General features: G+C 46.3%; 1 protein-coding gene across 4 annotated transcripts in view; it reads left to right on the top strand.

Annotated features, from left to right (window-relative positions):
• Positions 1-2: 2 nt before the first annotated feature.
• Positions 3-24,925, top strand: part of IFT172 (intraflagellar transport 172) — a 48,884-nt gene continuing 23,961 nt past the window's right edge. For 2 of the 4 annotated variants that reach the window (XM_066995299.1, XM_048055220.2), the window contains exons 1-20: positions 3-165; positions 245-388; positions 529-641; positions 1,258-1,297; positions 3,241-3,306; positions 3,805-3,884; positions 5,358-5,445; positions 6,299-6,513; positions 6,601-6,724; positions 9,533-9,628; positions 10,529-10,690; positions 12,501-12,554; positions 13,153-13,256; positions 13,956-14,041; positions 14,545-14,657; positions 20,893-21,060; positions 21,445-21,581; positions 22,260-22,367; positions 23,778-23,862; positions 24,191-24,283. In XM_066995299.1, coding sequence (XP_066851400.1) covers positions 127-165; positions 245-388; positions 529-641; positions 1,258-1,297; positions 3,241-3,306; positions 3,805-3,884; positions 5,358-5,445; positions 6,299-6,513; positions 6,601-6,724; positions 9,533-9,628; positions 10,529-10,690; positions 12,501-12,554; positions 13,153-13,256; positions 13,956-14,041; positions 14,545-14,657; positions 20,893-21,060; positions 21,445-21,581; positions 22,260-22,367; positions 23,778-23,862; positions 24,191-24,283 — 2,115 coding nt within the window. In that variant the 5' untranslated portion in view covers positions 3-126. Of the gene's footprint in view, positions 166-244; positions 389-528; positions 642-1,257; positions 1,298-3,240; positions 3,307-3,804; positions 3,885-5,357; positions 5,446-6,154; positions 6,514-6,600; positions 6,725-9,532; positions 9,629-10,528; positions 10,691-12,500; positions 12,555-13,152; positions 13,257-13,955; positions 14,042-14,544; positions 14,658-20,892; positions 21,061-21,444; positions 21,582-22,259; positions 22,368-23,777; positions 23,863-24,190; positions 24,284-24,925 lie in introns of those variants that run through there. The other 2 variants (XM_066995300.1, XM_066995301.1) reach the window with 2 other exon arrangements.

Here is a 24,925-nt window from a genome sequence, read left to right as displayed (position 1 = left end):
TGACGTCAGCAGCGGCGGAGGCCCTGGGGTTGCCGGGGCAACGGGGGCGGGTTGAGAGGGGGGCCCGGCGGCGGCGGCGGCGGCGCGGTCCAGTCCCGGTCCCGTCCCGATCCCGCTCTCGGCGCGATGCAGCTGCGGCACGTGCGGACGCTACTAGCCCCGCAGGTCGGGCCGGGCCGGGGGGGACCGGGGGGACCGGGGGGGTCGGGGTGCGGCGGCGCCTGAGGCTGCGTGTGTCCCGCAGGACGGCACTGCGCGGGTGACCTGCATGGCCTGGTCGGCCAACAGCGGCCGCTTCGCCGTGTGCACCGCAGACCGCGTGGTGCTGCTGTACGACGAGCACGGCGAGCGCCGCGACAAGTTCTCCACCAAGCCCGCCGACGCCAAGGTGAGGGCCCCGGGCCCGGGCTGCTGCCAGCAGGGCCTGCCGCGGCTGGGGTGCGGTCGTGGGCTGGGGGCTGGTCGGTGCACGTGCGGCCGGGCCGTGCCAGCCTTCCCCCGTGGCTCAAGCTGCCTTCGCGTCCACAGTATGGGAGGAAGAGCTACGTGGTCAAAGGCATGGCGTTCTCCCCGGACTCCACCAAAATCGCCATCGGCCAAACGGACAACATTGTCTATGTCTACAGGATCGGAGAAGAGTGGTGAGTCTGGTGGTGGAGTGACCAGTGCCGCACCCGTGAGAAGGGAGCGGTGCTCTCCCTCCTTTCCGTGTAGTACACTTTCTGGATGCTGGTGTGGGTGTGCATCCAGGCCTGGTCCTCAGTGTAGTATGTGCTGTGGTGCACATTGTCTAACCTGCAATTAATCGCTCAGATAGCAACAGATCGTGTGTCCTTGAACAGTCTTTGTGGAACTCGGTGGGAGCATGTGCCAACTTCTGTGGGGCTATGGCTGCAAAATGAAGGCGCTGTTTCACAGATGTGGAACTGAGGCACATGGCTGCATCACTTCAGCGTCGTTTGCTTGTATGTGTTGTTCCTAAGCTGCTCAGAAAGGCATGTCACCAAAATTTTGGAAGCTCAGATAATTCCCATATTTTCCAATAGCCTTAGTCTTGCAAAATGTAGAACCTTTTTTTTTTCTTTAATTTTCTGCCTAAAGTTGGCTTGTGGTGGACCACCGGCATATAAAACTTAACTCACCTGTGTTTGACAATATTAAAATGAACTGAATACAAACAGTAGGGTATCCAGAATGGGCAGTTTTACCAAGTTCATCAAGTCATTTTTGTCTGCTGTTGTTGGCCTTTTTCTGCAGGGGCGACAAGAAGGTGATATGCAACAAGTTCATCCAAATGGTGAGACTTAGACTCCTGTTTAACTCCATTTTCTGAAGTAGCTGTAGGATAAAAATAATTATATGTCACTGCGCATACTCAGAGGCATGCTCATAGGAGGGCCATCCACCATCTCTCAACACTCAGTGCTGGCTGCAGAATGGGGACAAATATAATTCTATTGCTCTGACAATAAGGGAAGAAAGCTGTTGGTCAGCCTTTGTTTCTCTGTGGTTGACCTGCTGCACTGAGTGATCATGAGACTGGAAAAGAGTGTCAAGAATGAGGAAAAGAGAACAAGAAGGGCTTGGTATCCACTTGCCCCTTTCTTGAACATTACGGTTATACCAGATATGGATATCAAGGACTCTCCAGATGTGGAGAGTCCTTTCATTGTTTATTGCTTGCTGCTTGAGTATGCTGGCAATGACTAGCGCTGCTTCCTGTCCCTCTGGCTCTCCCTTGCTGCAGCACCTGGCTAGCAGCCTGATGGGAGGCTGCTTGCCTCTTGCAAGGCTTAGATGTTGCACGCAGCATGTGTACAGTTTTTGTATTTTAATTTAGTTGTTTATTTCTATTTTCTCTCACTCTCTCATTTATCCTATGCCTTTTTTACCATTTCTGTCGTAATGAATGTTTTATTTTTCTAATGCTATCTGTGTGGTTTCTTATCATTCTTTCCTTGATGGGGTAGATTTTCCACTGTAGATTCTCCACTGTAGCTGAATATTTATATTTACAATTTTTTGGTACATTCAGTCAATATGGGAGATCATCTATTTGGCCCTTTCCCTCACCTGCAATTTGCAAAACCTGCTGGGCACTCTTGTGCATCTTGTGAAAACAGTGACACTGTTCTGCTCTGCTGACAAGCAAGGCATCCTGCTAGAGGGTCAGGATGAGTATCTGCAAGTTTGACTTCCTTACACTAGTTGCTGAGCTTGTTACCACTTTGTAAGGCTTGTTTCTAAGTTTCAGCTAGGCTGCTTGTGACTGTGTTAGACTGAAAATAATGGTTTGGCAGATAATGAGGGAAATAAGTGGATGTCTGGGGAACAGGAAGAGTAAAAGGTGCATCTTGGTGATTGGTTGGACATGTAAGTTATGAGCAGCTTAGGCATCCAGGGACATTTTGGTATCTGATAGTTGTTGTGTTTGGTGACATAAATGGTAAGAGTGGGGGAGAGTAGGTGAGATGAATAAATGAGAGTGTATATATATCTAAAGCAGGCTCAGATTCTTAAAATGGAACAGATACGCCTATGAAGCTGGTGCTAGTGGCACAATGCCAAACATTGACTGAAATTTTTCAATTTAAATGTAAAGTGGCTTCATTAACTCTTTTGGCTCTCTCTTACAGTTAGGTTTCATGCTGACCCCCACACCTCCGATTTTAAAAATTCCTTTGATATGAATTTAATGAATCTGTTTCTGCCTGACCTATTTGGTAGCATTGGATAACCATCTTGCTTGTAAACAAAAATATATAAATAAGCACTACTTGTGATTCAGCAAATGAAGACCCAAAGTACAGATACTCTCATATCTGCTATGAAATTAGCAGAATAAAATTATTTTTTCTGATTTATATTTGTTGTTGCAACAAAGTATTTTAAAATAGCTGTGATTTTATACATTCGAACATAACATCTGGAAAACCACACATAATCGAAGAGCGGTCCCCTCAGAAGAGCACCTATACTGAACAACAGCAGGTATAAATTTGATGCCCTGTTTAAGCTCTTCTCAGCCTCTTACTGTACCTTAGCTCACTGTTATCTAGTTCAAGTTTCAGTATGGAGGGCCTTAATCCCACTTTAAGGTCCATCACAATGCTCCCATCTCTTCTCTTTCTTGGACTGAGTGGTCTTGTTCCTGAGCTGTCTTACGTAGCAAGCAAGGGGGCAAGAAATTTTCTAAGTGTAGTGGAGCTCTTATCTCTCTTTTTAATTCCTCCTTGGCAGAGTGCTGTGACCTGCTTATTGTGGCCAGCGGAGAATATCATTGTCTTTGGTCTTGCTGAAGGAAAGGTAGAGAAACTTGTTATTTGCCTGATTTTCTTTTCCATGTAGGGGCTATGAGAGCCTGCAAGCACCTAGGGTGCAGGGTAGGAACCATTATTCTGTGGTCTTAGGGCACCCATCAGCAACAGGGGGATTACTCCAATGGCTTAAATTTTCTGGTTTTGGTTCCCAGTTCTTGGAGGTTCTATTGGATCCTTTGGTCCTTTTCCTGAGCCTTCCTAAAAATGTGGAAGTGTGACACCTTCCACTCCCTTCTAGTGGAAGGTGTTCCTGCCAATAGCAGGAGGGTTGGAATTAGATGATCTTTAAGGTCCCTTTCAACTCAAACCATTCTATGACTGCAGCTCCAAGTTTTCCATTTGCTCTCCAACCTACCAGAAAGCAATGCGCTTTCTATTTCTGTTGCTGGTTATGGACTGGAAAACATATGGGGACGTTACACTGCGGGATATCCACGTTTCTGTTTGGGAACAGAAGCAATATTGATCAGATTCTCTTTCTCAGGTTCGTTTAGCAAATACAAAGAACAACAAGTCTTCCACCATTTATGGGACAGATTCCTATGTGGTCTCTCTAACTTCCAAGTGAGTATGGCATTGCTTTAGGCTACACTGCTTTAGCTCAGCCTCCTACCTAGCCATTGGCCCTGGCAGACCTTGTGGCAGTATGGGAGGTTGTTAGAATGTCTTTCTGCTGTCAGTTCTTGTCAAGATGATAACATTCAGTGCTTTCCAAAAGGAATTTCTTCCTAAAATCTGACACCTGGCCACTCCACATTAGCCCATCCAGTTTGGCTGTCCCCAAACACGTTTCAGGATGTAAGTGCCTGTAAGATAAGTATGTTGATTTATTTGAATTCATGACTTTATAAAGATTAAAGTTGTCAACTTCATTAGCTAATTACTAATATTATTCAAGTTTAAGGACTAAAAAATAGAAAATGTTCTGTCAGATTAAATTGTGACAAGTCTATAATTAGAAAAATAATTAGAAATTAATCTATAATTAATTCTAATCTATAATTAGAAAAATAATCAAAAGTACAGTTCTGAATTATTTTAATTAATTTTCATTTTAAGTACTTTAGTATCATTTACCTAAAATATTTAAGATATGTCATCGTCCTAGCAGTAGGATTTTTGATAAATGGTGTTATTGTGTTTTCTGAGTGCTGAACAAAAAAGCTAGTCTCTGACTTCCCACTGCTGACAGATCCTTCCAGAACCTGTCTTGCATCCATTTCAAAGGCTTTCTGTTTTTTCTCTCTCCTTTGCTCTTGTTTCTCCTCCCTTTCTTTCTTTACCCCTCTCCCCTTCCCCCACATCTCTTCTCCCTCTTTCTTCCCCCCCTTTTATCCCTCTCTTCAGTCTCCCTCCGCTATCTCTTTTCCTGATATTTCTAAACACAGCGCATGCTATTATTGTTATGATGTTAATGACAAATCTGGGATTGCAATAGACAGAAGGCAGCATCATAGAAAATGTATTCTTTATGTGAATTATCATTAAAAGTGTGCATTCTGTGTGCCTTACATTAAGCCTGTTTCTTCTTCCTTGCTCTCTTCTCCCTGCTTGTATAGAGAAGTACACAAGATATTAATGCTACAGATAATGGACATAGTCCTAGAGTGTTTGTCTAGATGTTTTATTTTTTTTTCTCCAACTTTTGTTGCTTTTATTGATTACTGGTGTCACAATATCCAGCCTCGCTTCTGGATGAGTTCCAATGAAAAGATTGTTTGAAACACATTGCTATTAGAAATTGTGTACATAGTCTTTACTCCACTTAAGGTTCCTTATTCTCTCTGTGTTTTAGTAATGTAGTAAGTTGTTTATATTTAAGTGGCCGCTCTTGTCTCTCCATACCTTTGTCTGCTTTAGTTTTTATAGACACTTATACAGGTACTAGAACCTCTTCTGTTCACCATCCAACTTATCTTTGGTGAAGGTTCCTTTGATGAGCAACATCAACAATGTCCCTGGGACTGGCTCTTCTGGTCAGGGATAGAAAAATAAAGGTACAAATCTTATTGCAACTTTGCATCTGTTTATTTGCAGTGTGTCGGGGAAGGGAATCCTGTCTGGCCATGCAGATGGAACCATAGTACGCTTCTTCTTTGATGATGAGGGCTCAGGTGAATCACAGGTATCAAAGATCTTTCTTCAATGAGCGAAATTCCTGTTTGCACAGTGAACTTCCTGGCTCAAGAGCTCTGTGAAGTGATGAGGTTGTGAAGAGAGTGCAGATCTGGAGAGGAGCTGCAGTCTGTTCTTGCTAGCGGAGGTTTTACGAAACGTTGAAGACAATGGAGCAGTGACTGGATGCTTTGAATTACGCTGAGTGTGGTAGTAAGAGAGGACATTACCATTTTGTGTATGAGACATGAGGCTTTTCAGATGTCTGGAAAGATCTGATGTTAGAATGTCCAGGAGAATGATACTTGAATGGGTAGTGTTCCAGAGAACAAGTATTATCTTCTTCTCATTAAGCGAGATATAGTTATTCCAGTTAACCCTGAATCCCAAGTCCACATTGTGTCTGTGGGCAGGATACTGTAGGCACCCAGCATTTCTCTTGAGCCTCCTGCACCTCCCCAAAAGGAGTAGTCTCTGTGCTTTAAAATGTGATGAAGAAATGTTATTCCCATTCAGATCTTTCCTCTCTCACTGAAGCAATTTGAGCATGTCTGCCATCTAGCGTGAGCTGAAGGCTGAATATATACTTTGCTAGGTTAAGAATGCATTCCAGTCTAGTTAATGGTACTGGTACTGACATCTGAAATCTTCTCTCCTAGTTAAATGAATGGAATAGTTCTTATGTCTCTCAGTTCTGGTTTCTGTCTGCCTTCCTACAGCCTAAGACATGCAGACAAAGCAACACCCATGAAAAGAAGTTTACCGGAAGGGCGTCATACTGCTCTCATTTTGGTAGACTACAGAGGCCAGTTGAGGGCTAAAGCCAATGATGTTTTCAAGATGTTCTCTCTTGTCTAATGTAGGGTAAGTTGGTGACACATCCCTGTCCTCCATATGCCCTTGCCTGGGCTTTGAACAGCATTGTGGCTGCAGGATGTGATAAGAAGATTGTAGCTTATAGCAAGGAGGGCAGTGTGATTCAAACCTTTGACTATAGTCGGGACTTCTCAGAGAAGGAATTCACCACAGCAGCTGCCAGTCCTGGTGGCCAGGCTGTTGTCATTGGAAGCTATGATAGGTATGGTGCCTGTTGGAAGTCTCCCTTCTATAGATCTTTCTCTTTCAACCATGAGCATTTCTTCATGTTTTTCATCTGTTCTCACAGGTTAAGGGTTTTGAACTGGAGCCCACGCCGTGGTGTCTGGGAGGAAGCCAAACCCAAAGAAATAGCTCACCTCTACACCATCACAGCTCTAGCATGGAAGAGGGATGGTTCGAGGATCTGTGTGGTTTGTATAATCAGTTAGCAGCCCTGAGCCCATGAGTCACACACCAGGCATAGTCTCATGCATTCTCCTGAGAATGAAATGATGTGGTACAGAGAGGGCACATGAGAGAAGGCACACTGTCACCTAGAAGTGTGATGCAGGATGCCTAGGCTGAGATGTTGTGCAAGGGACGCTGCTGAATTCAGGTGTGCAATGTACCCAGTGCCAGGAGAAGAGGCAATGGGCACAAACCAAAACACAAAGAGTTTCCATCTGAACATCAGGAAACACTTCTTTACTGGGCAGGTGACTGAGCAATGGAATAGGTTGCCCAGGGGGGCTGTGGAATCTTCCTCCTTGGAGATCTTCAACAGCCATCTGGACGTGGTCCTGGACAACCTGCTCTAGATGTCCCTTGCTTGAGCAGGGGTTTGGATCAGATGACCTCAGAGGTTCCTTCCAGCCTTAACCATTCTGTGATTCTGATATGTACAATGAACCTGGAAAACATCATTGATGTTTGTGTAATGGCTCATTGGCAGCAACAGTCCCCGTTTCTTGACAGAAGCATAATAAGGTCAGCATAGCTTCTCCAGAGCAGTCTCATGAGCATCCTTTCCATCCAGAAAAACTGAACTGTTTCTTATACTTTATGTGCTACATTTTCAGTTCAGAGTTGTCTTTTTCCTACTTCCAGCCTATGGACCTTGGTCTGCCTTTCTGTATTAAGTTAATTAACTCTTTAAAGCTCTTTAAATTAATCTTTCTTTAAATGTTTCTGTATTAAGCGAAATAGCTCCCTACATAATTTAAAGAGTTTTAAAGAGATTGCTATCTACAACTTTTTTTGATAGTTTTTGCATCTTTTTATGTTCAACAAAATCAAGAATCCTTAAAATACTTTCAGAGAATTACTTGAACAGGAACAAATACTTGCAGAGAAGGGGAAGAGGGTAAGGGATAGATGAGTAGTGAAAGGAGTAGGGATGTTATAAAGTGGGAAGTGAAGAGGGATAATGGGGAAGATGAGGACAAAGGTGACTTTTAACCCCTTCTCTTCCTCTACCATGTATTTGCCAGGATTTGGTAAGCTCAGTTTCTCTAAGAACTTTCCAGTTTTCCTGTTCTCTCAAGAAAGTCAAGATAGGGGATGCACCCGAGGGTACTGAAAGAACTGGCGGAGGAGCTGGCCGAGCCGCTTTCCATCATTTATCGGCAGTCCTGGCTATCGGGGGAGGTCCCAGTTGACTGGCGGCTAGCCAATGTGACGCCCATCTATAAGAAGGGCCGCAGGGCAGACCCGGGGAACTATAGGCCTGTCAGTTTGACCTCAGTGCCAGGAAAGCTCATGGAGCAGATTATCTTGAGGGTCATCACGCGGCACTTGCAGGGCAAGCAGGCGATCAGGCCCAGTCAGCATGGGTTTATGAAAGGCAGGTCCTGCCTGACGAACCTGATCTCCTTCTATGACAAAGTGACGCGCTTGGTGGATGAGGGAAAGGCTGTGGATGTGGTTTACCTTGACCTCAGTAAGGCTTTTGACACCGTTCCCCACAACATTCTCCTCAAGAAACTGGCTGCTCGGGGCTTGGACTGGCGTACGCTTCGCTGGGTTAGAAACTGGCTGGATAGCCGGGCCTAGAGAGTTGTGGTGAATGGAGTCAAATCTGGTTGGAGGCCAGTCACTAGTGGTGTCCCCCAGGGCTCGGTACTGGGGCCGGTCCTCTTTAATATCTTTATCGATGATCTGGATGAGGGCGTCCAGTGCACCCTCAGTAAGTTTGCAGATGACACCAAGCTAAGTGCGTGTGTCGATCTGCTCGAGGGCAGGAAGGCTCTGCAGGAGGATCTGGATAGGCTGGAGCGATGGGCTGAGGTCAACTGTATGAAGTTCAACAAGGCCAAGTGCCGGGTCCTGCACCTGGGGCGCAACAACCCCAAGCAGAGCTACAGGCTGGGAGATGAGTGGCTGGAAAGCTGCCTGGCCGAGAAGGACCTGGGAGTATTGGTTGATAGTCGGCTGAATATGAGCCGGCAGTGTGCTCAGGTGGCCAAGAAGGCCAACGGCATCCTGGCCTGTATAAGAAGCAGTGTGGCCAGCAGGTCTAGGGAAGTGATTGTGCCCCTGTACTCGGCTCTGGTGAGGCCGCACCTCGAGTACTGTGTTCAGTTTTGGGCCCCTCGCTACAGGAAGGACATGGACGTGCTCGAGCGAGTCCAGAGAAGGGCGACCAAGCTGGTGAGGGGTCTGGAGAACAAGTCTTACGAGGAGCGGCTGAGGGAGCTGGGCTTGTTCAGCCTGGAGAAGAGGAGGCTCAGGGGCGACCTTATCGCTCTCTACAGTTACCTTAAAGGAGGCTGTAGCGAGGTGGGGGTTGGTCTATTCTCCCACGTGCCTGGTGACAGGACGAGGGGGAATGGGCTAAAGTTGCGACAGGGGAGTTTTAGGTTGGATGTTAGGAAGTACTTCTTTACCGAAAGGGTTATTAAGCATTGGAATGGGCTGCCCAGGGAGGTGGTGGAGTCACCATCCCTGGAGGTCTTTAAAAGACGTTTAGATGTAGAGCTTAGCGATATGGTTTAGTGGAGTACTTAGTGTTAGGTCGGAGGTTGGACTCGATGATCTTGAGGTCTCTTCCAACCTAGAAATCTGTGATACTGTGATATAGGGCTGGTCCTTATGTACCTGGGGGCTTGAGCCACATTCTTCAGCGGATCCAGGGCCTGTGGGTTTCTGTCACACCTCTGATCCTGGTCATGTGAGTAGGGTCTGGAATACCTCTCCTTATAAGAATTCACTAACTGTGTGCAGTGTGTTTGTTTCCCCAGGGTACTCTGTGTGGAGGAGTTGAACAATTTGACTGCTGTCTTCGCAGAAGCATTTACAAAAATAAATTTGAAATGACGTATGTGGGACCAAGCCAGGTAAGAGGATATACAATAAGGTAATGTCTTTTGGTGAAAATGAGATGTTCACTAAAACTAGACATGTTTGGAGTTCTTGGTGCCATCGTCTTCTTTCCTGTCCTTAATCTGTTTCCAGTCCTTGTTCCAGCCATTCAGATTTTCTCAGCCAATCAGCTGAGAGAACACTGTAAATTCTATAGTAGTGAGCTTCAGCCTCAATACAACTATACTTGAAAGAGTTAAGAGCGATGGTGTATTTCTCTGAGTCCGTTTACCTCATTCCCTCTCTCCTTCAAAGCAGTTATATGCTTCCTTGAAAAATATGCATCAAAATCAGCACAGCAAGTAACCAAAGTATTTTAGGTACACATTTGCACCTATGGTTTGTCTGTAGGAACTTGTTGGGAAGGTCTTAGGGACAGGGTCAAGGTCCAGGGACAGGGTCAAGTCTGGATGGAAATTTGATGGAAGGAAAGACAATGGAGTTTATTTCCTAGCTTGTGAATTTGTGTGGGGTACAGTGTGAAATACAGGCTCCTTAAGTGGTTTAATTTCAGTCAGCTTTACCTGGTTCAAATCAGGTAGTAAGGGTGCACTAGCGGTCTAGGCCGTAGTAGGTCTGTAGTCATTGGCAAGAGAGCAGAACTCCTAAAGGGTGAGAAATCCTTGGGAGCCTGAGGAGTCCTACAGTTAGGCTAGAAACTTCTAAATGGTGGAAGTGAGTCCCACACTTATACTACAGTGGTTGTCCAATACAAAAGGAATGGTAAGGTTTCTTTAAAAAACAGAGTGAAATGATGTGAAGGAATATCTAAATACCCAAGTATCATCTGTTATATAGTCTTCCATAGGGCAAGAAGTCTGTGTTCTTCCTCTGTGCGTGGAAAGATGGCCTCATATTTTTCTCACATTCTGTAGGTCATTGTGAAGAACCGCTCAACAGGAACTCGTGTTGTGTTAAAATCCCACTATGGTTATGAGATTGATGAGGTGAAGATCTTAGGGAAGGACAGATATCTGGTGGCCCATACCTCAGACACATTACTGCTGGGTGACATCAGCTCCAACAAGCTCAGTGAGGTAATGGAAAATCTATGACATTTCAAGAGTATCAAATACTTAGCTTTGCAACTCACAGAATATGTTTTCTGCATAGGAACAATACATTTTTTTCCAAAGAATCATAGAATAATTCAGATTGGAAGGGACCTTGGGATGTCTCTTATCAAAACCTCTTACCCAAAAGAGGGTTAACGTTAAATTCAGGTGTGATGTCTCAGGCTTTATCCAGGCAGGTATTGAAAATCTTCAAGGACGGAGATACCACAGTTCCTCTGGTCAATGCTTTACTGTCCTTGGGGGGGGAAAGCTTTTTTTCCTTTTTTTTAAACTTTTTTATTTGTTCTATGTTACACTGGAATCTCATCTGTTGTAATTTATGACCATTCTTCACCCTTCCATTGTGTACCTGAAAAAAACAAACAAACGAAAAAAAAACATGGCTTCTTAGATGTTTCCTAAGGTCTCCCTTCTCCAAGCTGAGGAAGCGCAATTCCTTCAGCCTCAGAGTGCAAGTGCTCCAGCCCCAAACACCTTGATGGCCCTCTGCTGAGTTTCCTCCGGTTTATCAACATCTTCGGTGTTTTGTACCGGGGGTGGGGTGGGGGAAGGGTAGAGGGGTGGAGGGCAAAACTTTATGCTGTACATCTGCACATTTGCACATTCCAGATGTGAATGTGTGGATCTTACTGTGCTTTTTCTTTTAAAAAAATCTCCATTCATGACTGCAGTACCTCAGCTTATGCCAGTACAGAACAATCCAGACAAAACTGTCCAACACCCTGAGCCTCATGCTGTGCAGAGTGATAAAACTATGTGCCAATCCAGGAAAACCTGGACAGTAGGCTAGTGTCTGGTAAAAGCATTAACTAGACCCCAGGATAATTTTGCTTTGTTTGCGTAGGTATACACTTCTAATCAGCCAATGATGTGCTGCTAATCAGTCTAGCTGGAAGCAGTAGTTCCTGACTATAGATTCAAGTTGGAAGATACTGCTGCTTGGTAATCCAACTGAAAACCTGGTCAGATTAAATCTCTATATCATATTACACAGAGGACTTTTTGTTGCACTTGCTATAATGATTTCTTATAAAGAATAGGGTTGTGAGTAGTCTGTTTATCATCTTGCTGTCTCGCTGGAGCTTTGTTGAAGCAGTGACTTTTAGCTCTTGCTCGAGGAAAAAGGACAGCTGCAGCCTTGGCTTTTGTTTTTCTGCCTCTCTGACCACTTGCCTGTTGTCATTACAGTAACTATTGCATTACCCAGTGTTCTGAGCTGTTCTCAAATTCCGGATCAGCCAGTCCATCACAGACACTGTGGTGATCAGTCATTGCTAACATGACCCCACACAAGCATACAAAAGAGAACGATTTCAGCTACATGTGGTGTGGAGATTCTATCCCCACAAATGGCAGCACTGATTCTGTGCAGAAGGTTTACTGAGGCAAAGTTGTTTTGGGGATACTTCTTATATTAAAGTTAGTCTGGAGGAAGGTGGAGAGATGCTGTGAAAAAATAGGCTAGAGGGTCATGTACATTGGTCATACACGTAGCTTTTGTTCAGAGGCCAAACAAATGCTACACAAAGAGAAGAGCACTCTGAAGCAGAGGTAGTCAAAAAAATGAGAAGGAAGGCAGGAACTTGCAGGCTGGTAATGACTGAACAACAGTGTTAATAGCTGGGCTGCTGGTATATGATCCCCTGTGCGGTGTAGTTCTTGCTATCTGTCCTGGGAGTTGAGAGCTGAACCACAGACCACAATGCCTGCAACCTAGTCCCCTGCAAAAGCTGTCAACCTTGACTGCTCGCTCCATGCTATTGTGTCTTAGGTAGCCTGGCAAGGGTCTGGAGGAAATGAGAAGTTCTTCTTCGACAATGAAAATGTAAGTTGGATGGGACAGGATGCTACTCATGAGTGGTGAGTAAAATAGTGTGTGCACTGGCAGAAAAAGTGTCAACCACATTTCTGGAAAGTCCTGTTTTTCAACTGTTTCCTGCACTTAAATTCTCAATATACATCTTGATTTGCTTCCTCCCCATACTTGCCTTTTCCATATGTCAAGGTACAAAGCAAATCCAATATGAGGACTGTGTAAGTCAAAACCATGCAGGGGAGAGGAGCAATAAAAGAGCAACAGCCAGAGAGGATGTTGGAGGTACAGAAAACAGGATGTGTTAACTACCTGGAATCCTTCACTTTCTGGCAAGGCAGGGAGATTTGGAGAAGCTGATGTGTCAACTGTATAGCTCTCCAGGTGACAGCTTGGCTCTTCCTGAAAGACTGATAGAGCCAGGACTAAAATCCCCAGTCATCAGGAAAAGCTGGCAGTCAAAACAGGAAGACAAGAACAGATCCTTGCTCATCCCATTGGGTTTAAATTTAGACTTGTGTGTAGTAGAGTCCTTTTCTGCTCACCTCACTGGTAGGTATTAGTGCTTTCCTGGCTTTTCTCTAAGAGTGCATTCCCCTTTCTCCTACAGGTCTGCATGATCTTTAATGCAGGGGAGTTGACACTGGTGGAATATGGAAATAATGACATCTTGGGGTCTGTCCGCACAGAGTTCATGAGCCCTCATCTTGTCAGGTGAGTGTCACACCCGCATGTGTGGCCAGTACAGGCATTTTGTGGAAGTGATCTCAGATACATATACTTGGAAGCTTACCACTCTGTAAAACACAGCTCCCAGACTCTGGGACTTGATGGCACGTTGCTGAATGTTTCCTGAGTTATCTTATTCTGACAGTAACCAATGATGGGGTTTAGTTGCTCTGTTACAATTGATGGTTCTAAAGTTTTAGAAGCACAAGAGCCCATTTTCCTCTGCTATGTGCTTATTGAAGCCTGACTTGACTATTGCCTGAAGAAGAACCTGTTTATCTGCTCAGACATCTCTATCCAGGTGATACTATTCCAGCATTACTGGTGACTCTAGATGTGAATGGGACCTCCTCTGTCTTTCTGAAATACCATACTCCCTTTTCTAATTCAAGAGGAGAGAAGGGAAGATCATGGGCTGCTCAGGGGTGGAATTATCATAACTAATTTGCTATTGGAAACCCTGATTCCAAAGGGGCAGCTTCTGGAATGAAGCTGTGAATCGGAAGCTTTGTTTCCATTTGAAGCAGCCGTAGGTATTGTGCAAGGGTCACAGGTCAGAAAACTACAAGAGGCTCCATGTGCTTAGGGAAATTGCAAGTAAATCTGGCAAGGGGAAGATGGGATTCAGTCCTGTGAATTTAGAGAGCATTAAGGGTAACAGTAATCATTCCTTTCAAATTATAGTGTCCGTATCAATGAGAGACGGCAGAGGGGCGTGGAGGAGAACAAGAGACTGGCTTATTTGATAGACATCAAAACCATAGCAACAGGTGAATGTAAACACCCCTCCCCTGTATTTTGTAGCTTGACTGATCCCTTTGCACTTACTGTGCCAAGCATATCCATGAAGGCCCTCTTTGTATTCACTCTACTAGGTAGCAGATTGCTGAAGGCCCCCTTCACATTCATCTGCCTGTCAGCAGATTACTAGACACCAGGCTGCCCTGCTTTTGGCAGGTTAGCTGCCTGGTGTGGGCACAGCTGTGGGGCAGCTTTGACTGCGTCCCAAATCCAACATTCTGTGCAGTTCAGCATGATGATATTGCTGCTTGCACTGTCTGTGACCTGTGCATACTCACAGGAGGGTGGAAGGAGTTACTGCTGTTGACAAGGCACCAAGATAAAATTTCACTGCAGTCTGCTTTTCGTGTCACAGTGTGTTTGCCCATGGGTCCTGCTGTATTTAGGTCCTAAGTACCTGATCCCCATGGGGCAGCACTGAATGTTCAGCACCTTTAGGTACTTATACTGTTTCTTCTTTTTCCTTCCCAAGTGGACCTTGTAGGTAGCTACAATGCTGGCACTATTAGCCATGACAGCAAGATTGATTGGCTGGAACTGAATGAAACAGGCCACAAACTACTCTTCAGGGACAAGAAGATGAGGGTAAGGCCAGGCACATCTGGGGGGGTTGTGGCAGCGTGGCACACCTGGGGAGAAGTAAAGACAAATATGCATGAGTGCAGGGAAAGGAGATGAGAAACACATGTGAATTTCTCATGATTTTTTGACTATTCCTTTAAGAAAGACAGACCATGTACAGATTGCATGAGTTGGCAGCATTGCCTGTTTGGTTTTCAGTCATAGCTAACTCTAAAGTTACTTGACATCTTCCTCCTTCTCATCAATCCTTAAAATACAGGTTATAGTGTGCAAAAACACCTTCTATTGCAAAAACATAACTTTGTTTCTCACAGTAGACTCTTTGTGAGATGGAGGCAAGTGGGTGAATCTCAGGATGAGGACCCTAATGTTGCACTTAACATGTCAATTTAAAAAAGGTGTTCTCTGCAACAGCTTGGCTTATGTCTGTAAGATGAACTCTAATTCTCTAAAACAGCCTGGTCACAACCAAATGGCATGTCCAGTGTGGCCCTTGGCTTGTGATTGAATGTTGTGTGGGAGAGTATTAGTAAACCCAGGACAAAACTATGCCCAAAATCATAACAGTTTCACGCTACAGATTCTAATGTAATGCAGGTACATAATGTTCTAGGTGTGTTTAGTGTATGTACAGATACAGATGAAAAAGCTCACCACAGCAGGCAAGAAGATGTATTTATCAATTGTGTTACAGTTCTACCCAGCTCACAGTGAAGCCTTCTTCATTGTTACGAATGTAAGGCTTTCTGACTGCTTCACTTCATTTATTCGTCTTGTAACAAGTGTCCTGAGAAGAACACATGACCTTATTGACAATGATGTAATTCATGTCCAGAATTTCTATGCAGGTATCCCAGATGCTGTGGCAGGCCCAGCCATAGCACTGCAGCTCATCCCAAGATGGTTTTGATTGCTCCAGAGTTCACGTTCACATCCCTGGAGACTGTCAGTCTGCAGTAGAATATTTCCATGTTGGCCGTACCTCTCTCCTTAGTCCAAGGATGGATGAGGTATTATGTTCATACATGCATAGGTGTTGTAATCCTTCCTCTCAGATGAAACTCTTGAATTCATCCCTCGTTTCAGACAGGAGCCCCTGGCTTCTTCACTGAGCTGCTCCTGCTTTGTCATTTTTGGCAGCTTGACCCCTAAGACTGCATCATAGATTTTAGGGGGTGCGAATATACTTTCTTGCCTAGGAACCACAGATCTCCACTTAATTATCTGTCTGCTTGTTATCACTCACATACAGTCTGATTCATTGCTGCCAAGCTTATCAGACCAGAGTGCTCAACTTTGTAGCCAAAGTTTCCAGTGCATACATCTGGCACCTCACAACCTCATTACCACACAGACATTTCTCACAGGGTTGTGCTAGAGGTAGGCTTTCTTACACAAAAATGATAGTTGAAGAGGGACTCCTACAAGTACTTTGTGATTCCAGAGAAATAGGAGGAGCAGCCCAACATGGATTTGTAAAAAAATCTAATGCCTGCATCAGCATTAGAGTGCCTTGTTAATCAAGATGCTCTTAACTCTCAGAAGGATTATTCCATGTCTGCAGCTCATTAAAATACTAATTTTACATGTTCATAAAAGTATCAGTCAAGAAAGAGCTTCACTATAAAGGAGACTGAATCATTGCTGATAGGAAGGGCTTCTGTTTGTTCTCTGTTGCACTAATACTCTTCAGAAAGGTACTAATATGACTTCAGGCTGCATTGGATGAAACAGGCTTCTATTTATGAGTGATATATACATTTCCACAAGGCTGTATGTCCTACCATGTGAGATGGGAGAACTTTCCCAGCAACATAATGTTTTATATTTATTTCTAAATTCTTGTTCAGTTTATATTTGGGCTCTATAATTTACTCTCTCAACAAGAATCTCAGAGTCGTAAAGATTGCTGAAACTTCATCTGTCTGCTTTTCAGGCCTCTCATAGAATCATAGAATGGCCTGGGTTGAAAAGGACCTTAAAGATCATCTAGTTTCAACCCCCCTGCTCTGGGCAGGGTTGCCAGCCACTAGAGCAGGCTGCCCAGAGCCACATCCAGCCTCGCCTTGAATACTTCCAGGGATGGGGCATCCCACAACCTCTCTGGGCTCTCTCAACAGGCTCTCAGTGGGGCATCCACATGGGCTCTCTCAACAGGCTACGTACTGCCACCAGCCTAAATCAGACAGTACCATGATTCTCCTAAACTATGTCCCTGTATCTCCCTCCAGTCAGTTTAGTACAGACTGACAAAGCTTCTTTCTTGTTCTCTTCTACTGGTATGTCATAAGGCTCAACACAATTATCTTTTCTTTTTTGCATCTTTACCATGTGAAGCCAATTATGAGAAAGAGCAAACACAGCCCAAGACTTTTAAGTTACAAGGCATTATACACCTTTGTTATGCCATGTGTCAGGTTATACCTTCCAAATTGCCAAGTTTGTTTCAGGGCAACATCCTTTCAGCTTATTGGCAACAGTTCTTGCAATAAGACTTTACCTAGGATGGACAGTTCAGCCCAGAGCTGCAGAGGAAGGCCTTTCTTGGTCCTTCAGTCTGGTTGCATGAAGGACTTAAGAGACCATTCTCCTATTGCAGCTGTACAACCAAGAGGGTGCTGAAGTAGCACAGAACATACTCTGTTTTATATATTTATGAACTTAGCAATAAGGAGGTCAGGATCTGAGCGTGCTGCCTGAAATATAGCAAGAGTTAAAAAAGATCTTAAGTCTTCAATAGTAACATACAGCAGCAGAGTGGCGCAGCGGAAGCGTGCTGGGCCCATAACCCAGAGGTCGATGGATTGAAACCATCCTCTGCTAACTGCTTTTATCAAACAGGACTGTAGGGGGCTGGGACGATTGGTGGAGGGAGCGGGAGTGCAGGTGGTGTTTTCGTCCATCCCTACGGGGGAAGGGAGAGGCACGGAGAGGACATGGAAAGCTCGCGTGGTTAATAGGTGGCTCAGAGGCTGGTGCCAGCACAGAAATTTTGGGTTTTTTCACCATGGGGAGCTTTACTCGGCACCCGGCCTGATGGCCCCAGACGGGTCCCTATCTCCAAGGGGAAAACGGATCCTAGGCCAGGAGCTGGCGGGACTCATAGAGAGCGCTTTAAACTAGGTAAGAAGGGGGACGGGGCTCAAACAAGGCTTGTTGGAGCTGTGCCGGGGGAAACAATGGCTAGGCCGGGGAAGAAGGCGATGGCCCAGCTGAAGTGCATCTACACTAATGCACGCAGCATGGGTAACAAACAGGAGGAGCTGGAAGCCATCGTGCAGCAGGCAGGCTACGACTTGGTTGCCATCACGGAGACGTGGTGGGACCGCTCCCACGACTGGAGTGCTGCAATGCCTGGCTATCGGCTCTTCAGGAGGGACAGGCAGCACAGAGGGGGTGGTGGCGTGGCTTTCTACATTAGAGAATCTTTTGATGTTGTAGAACTCCAGGCTGGGAATGATAAGGTTGAATCCCTGTGGGTTAGGATCCGCGGGAAGGCCGGCAAGGCTAGCTTCCTGGTCGGGGTCTGTTATAGACCGCCGAACCAGGATGAGGAGACGGATGAGGAGTTTTATAGGCAACTGACAGAAGTTGCAAAATCGTCGGCGCTTGTCCTCGTGGGGGACTTCAACTTCCCGGACATATCCTGGAAACACAACACGGCACAGAGAAAGCAGTCTAGGAGGTTTCTGGAGAGCGTGGGAGATAGCTTCCTGACGCAGCTGGTCAGTGAACCTACCAGGGGTGGTGCCCCGCTAGACCTTCTCTTCACAAACAGAGAAGGACTGGTGGGAGATGTGGTGGTCGGAAACTGTCTTGGGCAGAGTGACCACGAAATGGTAGAGTTCTCTATTCTTGGCGAGGCCAGGAAGGGGACCAGTAAAACTGCTGTATTGGACTTCCGGAGGGCTGACTTTGAGCTGCTCAGGACGCTGGTTGGCCGAGTCCCTTGGGAGGCGGTTCTGAAGGGCAGAGGAGTCCAGGAAGGCTGGGCGCTCCTCAAGAAGGAAATCGTGATGGCACAGGAGCGGTCCGTCCCCACGTGTCCAAAGACGAGCCGGCGTGGAAGAAGACCGGCCTGGCTCAACAGAGAGTTGCGGCTTGTGCTTAGCAGAAAAAAGAGGGTTTATAATCTTTGGAAAAAAGGGCGGGCCACTGAGGAGGACTACAAGGATGTAGCGAGGCTGTGCAGGGAGAAAATTAGAAAGGCCAAAGCTCATCTGGAGCTCAACCTGGCTACTGCCGTTAAAGACAACAAAAAATCCTTTTACAAATATATCAACGCGAAACGGAGGACTAAGGAGAATCTCCATCCTTTACTGGATGCGAGGGGAAACCTAGTTACTAAGGATGAGGAAAAGGCTGAGGTGCTTAATGCCGCCTTTGCCTCAGTCTTTAGCGGCAATACCGGTTGTTCTCTGGATACCCAGTGCCTTGAGCTGGTGGAAGGGGACGGGGAGCAGGACGTGGCCTTCGCTATCCATGAGGAAATGGTTGGCGACCTGCTACGGAGCTTGGATGTGCGCAAGTCGATGGGGCCGGATGGGATGCACCCGAGGGTACTGAAAGAACTGGCGGAGGAGCTGGCCGAGCCACTTTCCATCATTTATCGGAAGTCCTGGCTATCGGGGGAGGTCCCAGTTGACTGGCGGCTAGCCAATGTGACGCCCATCTATAAGAAGGGCCGCAGGGCAGACCCGGGGAACTATAGGCCTGTCAGTTTGACCTCAGTGCCAGGAAAGCTCATGGAGCAGATTATCTTGAGGGTCATCACGCGGCACTTGCAGGGCAAGCAGGCGATCAGGCCCAGTCAGCATGGGTTTATGAAAGGCAGGTCCTGCCTGACGAACCTGATCTCCTTCTATGACAAAGTGACGCGCTTGGTGGATGAGGGAAAGGCTGTGGATGTGGTTTACCTTGACCTCAGTAAGGCTTTTGACACCGTTCCCCACAACATTCTCCTCAAGAAACTGGCTGCTCGGGGCTTGGACTGGCGTACGCTTCGCTGGGTTAGAAACTGGCTGGATAGCCGGGCCTAGAGAGTTGTGGTGAATGGAGTCAAATCTGGTTGGAGGCCAGTCACTAGTGGTGTCCCCCAGGGCTCGGTACTGGGGCCGGTCCTCTTTAATATCTTTATCGATGATCTGGATGAGGGCGTCCAGTGCACCCTCAGTAAGTTTGCAGATGACACCAAGCTAAGTGCGTGTGTCGATCTGCTCGAGGGCAGGAAGGCTCTGCAGGAGGATCTGGATAGGCTGGAGCGATGGGCTGAGGTCAACTGTATGAAGTTCAACAAGGCCAAGTGCCGGGTCCTGCACCTGGGGCGCAACAACCCCAAGCAGAGCTACAGGCTGGGAGATGAGTGGCTGGAAAGCTGCCTGGCCGAGAAGGACCTGGGAGTATTGGTGGATAGTCGGCTGAATATGAGCCAGCAGTGTGCCCAGGTGGCCAAGAAGGCCAACGGCATCCTGGCCTGTATAAGAAGCAGTGTGGCCAGCAGGTCTAGGGAAGTGATTGTGCCCCTGTACTCGGCTCTGGTGAGGCCGCACCTCGAGTACTGTGTTCAGTTTTGGGCCCCTCGCTACAGGAAGGACATGGACGTGCTCGAGCGAGTCCAGAGAAGGGCGACCAAGCTGGTGAGGGGTCTGGAGAACAAGTCTTACGAGGAGCGGCTGAGGGAGCTGGGCTTGTTCAGCCTGGAGAAGAGGAGGCTCAGGGGCGACCTTATCGCTCTCTACAGTTACCTTAAAGGAGGCTGTAGCGAGGTGGGGGTTGGTCTGTTCTCCTATGTGCCTGGTGACAGGACGAGGGGGAATGGGCGAAAGTTGCGACAGGGGAGTTTTAGGTTGGATGTTAGGAAGTACTTCTTTACCGAAAGGGTTATTAAGCATTGGAATGGGCTGCCCAGGGAGGTGGTGGAGTCACCATCCCTGGAGGTCTTTAAAAGACGTTTAGATGTAGAGCTTAGCGATATGGTTTAGTGGAGTACTTAGTGTTAGGTCGGAGGTTGGACTCGATGATCTTGAGGTCTCTTCCAACCTAGAAATCTGTGATACTGTGAACATATATAAATAATAACCGTGTGGAAGTTTGAGCTACATATCTTGGAGAATGTTTGATTCTTGATTGGTAATACCTGTTTACAAGATGCTTGCTCAGATGTTCCTACCATGTTCATATAAGCTAGTAGCCCAGCCATGAGCCATGCTGAGCCTTTTTCTCCTCTTTCCTCATCTAGTTGCAGCTCTATGATGTTGAAAGCAGCACCAAGACTACCATTTTGAACTATTGCTCCTATGTACAGTGGGTTCCAGGCAGTGATGTGGTGGTGGCGCAAAGCAGAAACAACCTCTGCATTTGGTATAACATTGATGCTCCAGAGCGAGTCACCATGTTTCCTCTGAAGGTAAAACTCTGAAGACTTTGATTTCCTCCATGAATTTCTGTACTAATTGTTCATGTATGTGGGAATATGCAGGATGGCAGATTTCAGAAGAGAAGACAGAAGGGAACTGCCAGTTTCTCCTGGACAAAATATGAGCTCACCTGTTTCATATTGCACTGCCAGAAATGCTCTGTGGCAGGCATTTCTGGCAGAACCTGGAGATAGGAGGAGCAGCTCAGTGGCTTTTTCATTCTCTGTAGTGTGATAGTGACAATGTCTGCTAGGTGTGAGCTCATCCAGCAGAACTTTAGTCATGCAGAGTTGCCACAGTGCTGTCTCACATCCATACTACCCCTACATACTCTAGAAGAACATGGGAGTGTTGATAACTGGTACTCTTTTTAGGGAGATATCGTAGACTTGGAACGGAATGATGGAAAGACAGAAGTGATCGTATCTGAAGGAGTGAACACTGTGTCCTACACCCTAGATGAAGGTCTCATAGAGTTTGGAACTGCCATTGATGATGGGGATTATCACAGGTAAGTGCTAGGTAAGCTATATGGTTATAGCAGGTGCCCCACTTTACTTAGCATGCATCTGAGGGTCAGCAGTCTATGACTTAACACCAGCATGACTTTCTATGCTGAGTTGAAGTTTAGGCACTGAGCATTGATGTTGGCGCCAGGTATTGAGGAATGAGTACTCCCCTTTGTCATCCTCACAGCTCTGTGGTTTCAGACTGTGTGGCAGAAAATGCTGGCCAGTCTGGTGCCATTGACACCAATGAATTCAGTGAATGGAGTTTGCATTTAACTGCAGTAAGTGTCTTCCATAGGAGCCAGATGTGAAGTAGTACTTCAGAACTCTTGCTGCTGCCCCTCCAGTGACAGTGACACTGTTTCATGGAAACTTTCAGGAGCTATGCGGAGTAAAAACTGACTGTCCAAAGCAGTTATGATGGCCACCTGGGCAGGGCTGATGTTGTTACCTGTATTTAAAATTGACCAGGGAAGAAAATTTCACAAACTGATCCCACTTGAGAATTTTTCCCTGATACGTCAGGCCTTGTTTTTATACAGTCTTCAAAACTTGTCACACCTGTGTGTTTTCAGTGCGACTCTTGGGAACTCTTAGGAAGCTCTGGTCTCAGACTAGGATTTTCATCAGAGAGCTCTTCTGTTCTGTTACTGAAAGTCTGCATATCTCTTTGCCTCAAGGGCCACTGCATTTTTGGAGACACTAGAAATGTCAACAGAGACGGAAGCCATGTGGAAGACTCTAAGCAGACTGGCTTTGGAAGCCAGACAGCTGCACGTTGCAGAGAGGTACAGAAAAAAGCTATAACATCTTTCTGGCCTAAACACTCTCTTTGCTGGATCCCTCACAGAAACCAGAATTTAACTGAAGATGTGACTTTTTGCATGGCCTGGAAAGTTCACTGCATTGGAGAATGAAGTGTTCTCTATTCCAGGCATTGACTTTAGGGTAATAATAATCTTTAAGGTTCCTTCCAAACCGAGACATTCTATGATTCTATGTCTGTCAGATCACAGAATCACAGAATGGCTCAGTTTGGAAGGGACCTTAAAGATCATCCAGTTCCAACCCCCCTACCATGGTCAGGGATGGCACCCACCAGATCAGGTCGCCCAGGGCCTCATCCAACCTGGTCTTGAACACCTCCAGGGATGTGGCATCCACAGCCTCTCTGGGCAACCTGTTCCAGTTCCTCACCACCCTCTGAGTGAAGAATTTCCTCCTAACATCTAATCTAAATCTCCCCTGTTGTAGTTTAAAACCATTCCCCCTTGTCCTGTCATTATCTGACCAAGCAAAAAGTTGCTCTCCATCGTTTTATAAGCCCCCTTTAAGTTCTGAAAAGCTGCAGTGAGGTCTCCCTGGAGCCTTCTCTTCTTCAGGCTGAACATCCCCAGCTCTCTCAGCCTTTCTTCGTAGGAGAGGTGCTCCAGCCCTCTGATAATCTTTGTGGCCCTCCTCTGGACCTATTCTAAAAGATCAACATCCTTCTTGTGCTGGGAGCCCCAGACCTGGATGCAGTGCTCCAAGTGGGGGCTCAAAAGAGCAGAGTAGAGGGGGACAATCACCTCCCTCAACCTGCTGGCCACTCCTCTGTTGCTGCAGCCCAGGATGCAGTTGGCCGCCTGGGCTGCCAGCGCACACTGCTGGCTTTTCATCCACCACAACCCTCAAGACCTTCTCTGCAGGGCTGCTCTCAATGAGTTCTTCCCCCAGTCTGTACTCATGTCCGGGATTGCCCTGACGCAGGTGCAGCACCTTGCGCCTAAGCACTTTGGTTCACATGGGCCCACTTTTCTAGCCTGTCCAGGTCCCTTTGGATGGCATCCCTTCCTTCTATTGTATCAACTGCACCACTCACCTTGGTGTTGTCTGCAAACTTGCTGAGGGTGCACTCGATCCCACTGTCTATGTCATTGATAAAGATATTAAACTTTACTGACAAACTCAGAGGATCTGTAAAGTGTAGGGAAGTGAAGCATGGACTATGGTCATGCCTATGGCTTCTTCCATGGAGCTGGACTAGAGGGCACATCTGAACATGGTTCTTAACAAAATCCTTCTCTTGAAGCAGGGCTACCCACCTCTCCAGCTTGCACTGCGTGGTCTGCTGCCCAGGTTCTGATTTTCTTGTCTTGAACCAAAGGTGCCAACAAACCCGTTAGTGACTAATTGCTTTGTTCTTCCCATCTTCCCAGGTGCTTTGCAGCTCTGGGCAATATGGCAAAGGCTCGATTTCTGCATGAAACCAATGCTATTGCTGACCAGGCAGCTCAAGAGCATGTGAGTCAAACCTTTTCTGCTGTTCAGGGCAGTCACTTCCCTGTAAACACTTGCATACACATTATCTTCTGTGTCCATGCCCCCCATTATGCTGCTGCAGACTAGGACATGATCATGTAGAATCTGCTGACCTAATCCTTCATCCAGGCCTGTCAGATCCCTCTTCCGGGTAAACATTGTGTACTGTACTACTCCCTTCTTCTCACTTCTGTCTTCTTAGTTTCTGTAATGACAAAGACCCCCCACCTGCAATCACCTCCCTTATACCATATCCAGAGCCTGTTCTTTCACCCAAGAAACCAACTGAGCTAACTGTGACTGTCTGCAGGGTGGGGATGGTACAGACCATTACCTGGTGCGTGCCCGCTTGGCCATGCTAGACAAGAACTACAAGCTGGCAGAGATGATCTTCCTGGAACAGGTGAGTAGAGAAACCAGGAGCAGAAAAGGTTTCACTTATTTCTGAGCAGGGAGATTTGTGCCCTGGTATGAAAGAGAGAAGGAAGACTTTCTTTTTCTGGGATAAAAGTTTTTACCCTGGAATAGAGGGAGATACTCCTCGTTCCAAAGTGTAGGATTTGTCAGGAAATATAGTGATAGGACAGGGAGTAATGCCTTTAAACAAAAAGAAGATAGATTTAGATTAGATATAAGGAAGAAATTCTTAATTCTGAGGGTGGTGAGGCACTGGAACAGGTTGCCCAGAAAAGCTGTGGATGCCTGTTGTGTTTTAACCCGGTCAGCAGCTAAACACCACACAGCCGTTCGCTCACCCTCCCCCCTCTCTCTCTGGGATGGAGGAGAGAAACGGGAAAGTGAAGCCTGTGGGTTGAGATAAAGACAGTTTATTAAGACAGGAAAATAACAATAATAATAATAATAATAATGATAATAGTACTACTAATAATAATGTGTACGAAACAAGTGATGCACAATGCAATTGCTCACCACCTGCTGACCGATGCCAAGCCTATCCCTGAGCAGCTGGCCCCCTCACCCCAGCTAGCCACCCCTATATATTGTTTAGCATGACGTCAGATGGTATGGAATACCCCTTTGGCCA

This window comes from Anser cygnoides, chromosome 3 (assembly GCF_040182565.1).
Source record: "Anser cygnoides isolate HZ-2024a breed goose chromosome 3, Taihu_goose_T2T_genome, whole genome shotgun sequence".
NCBI classification, from domain to species: domain Eukaryota; kingdom Metazoa; phylum Chordata; class Aves; order Anseriformes; family Anatidae; genus Anser; species Anser cygnoides.
Note: the sequence above shows the minus strand (reverse complement) of the source record. Positions and strands in the feature narration are given on the sequence as shown.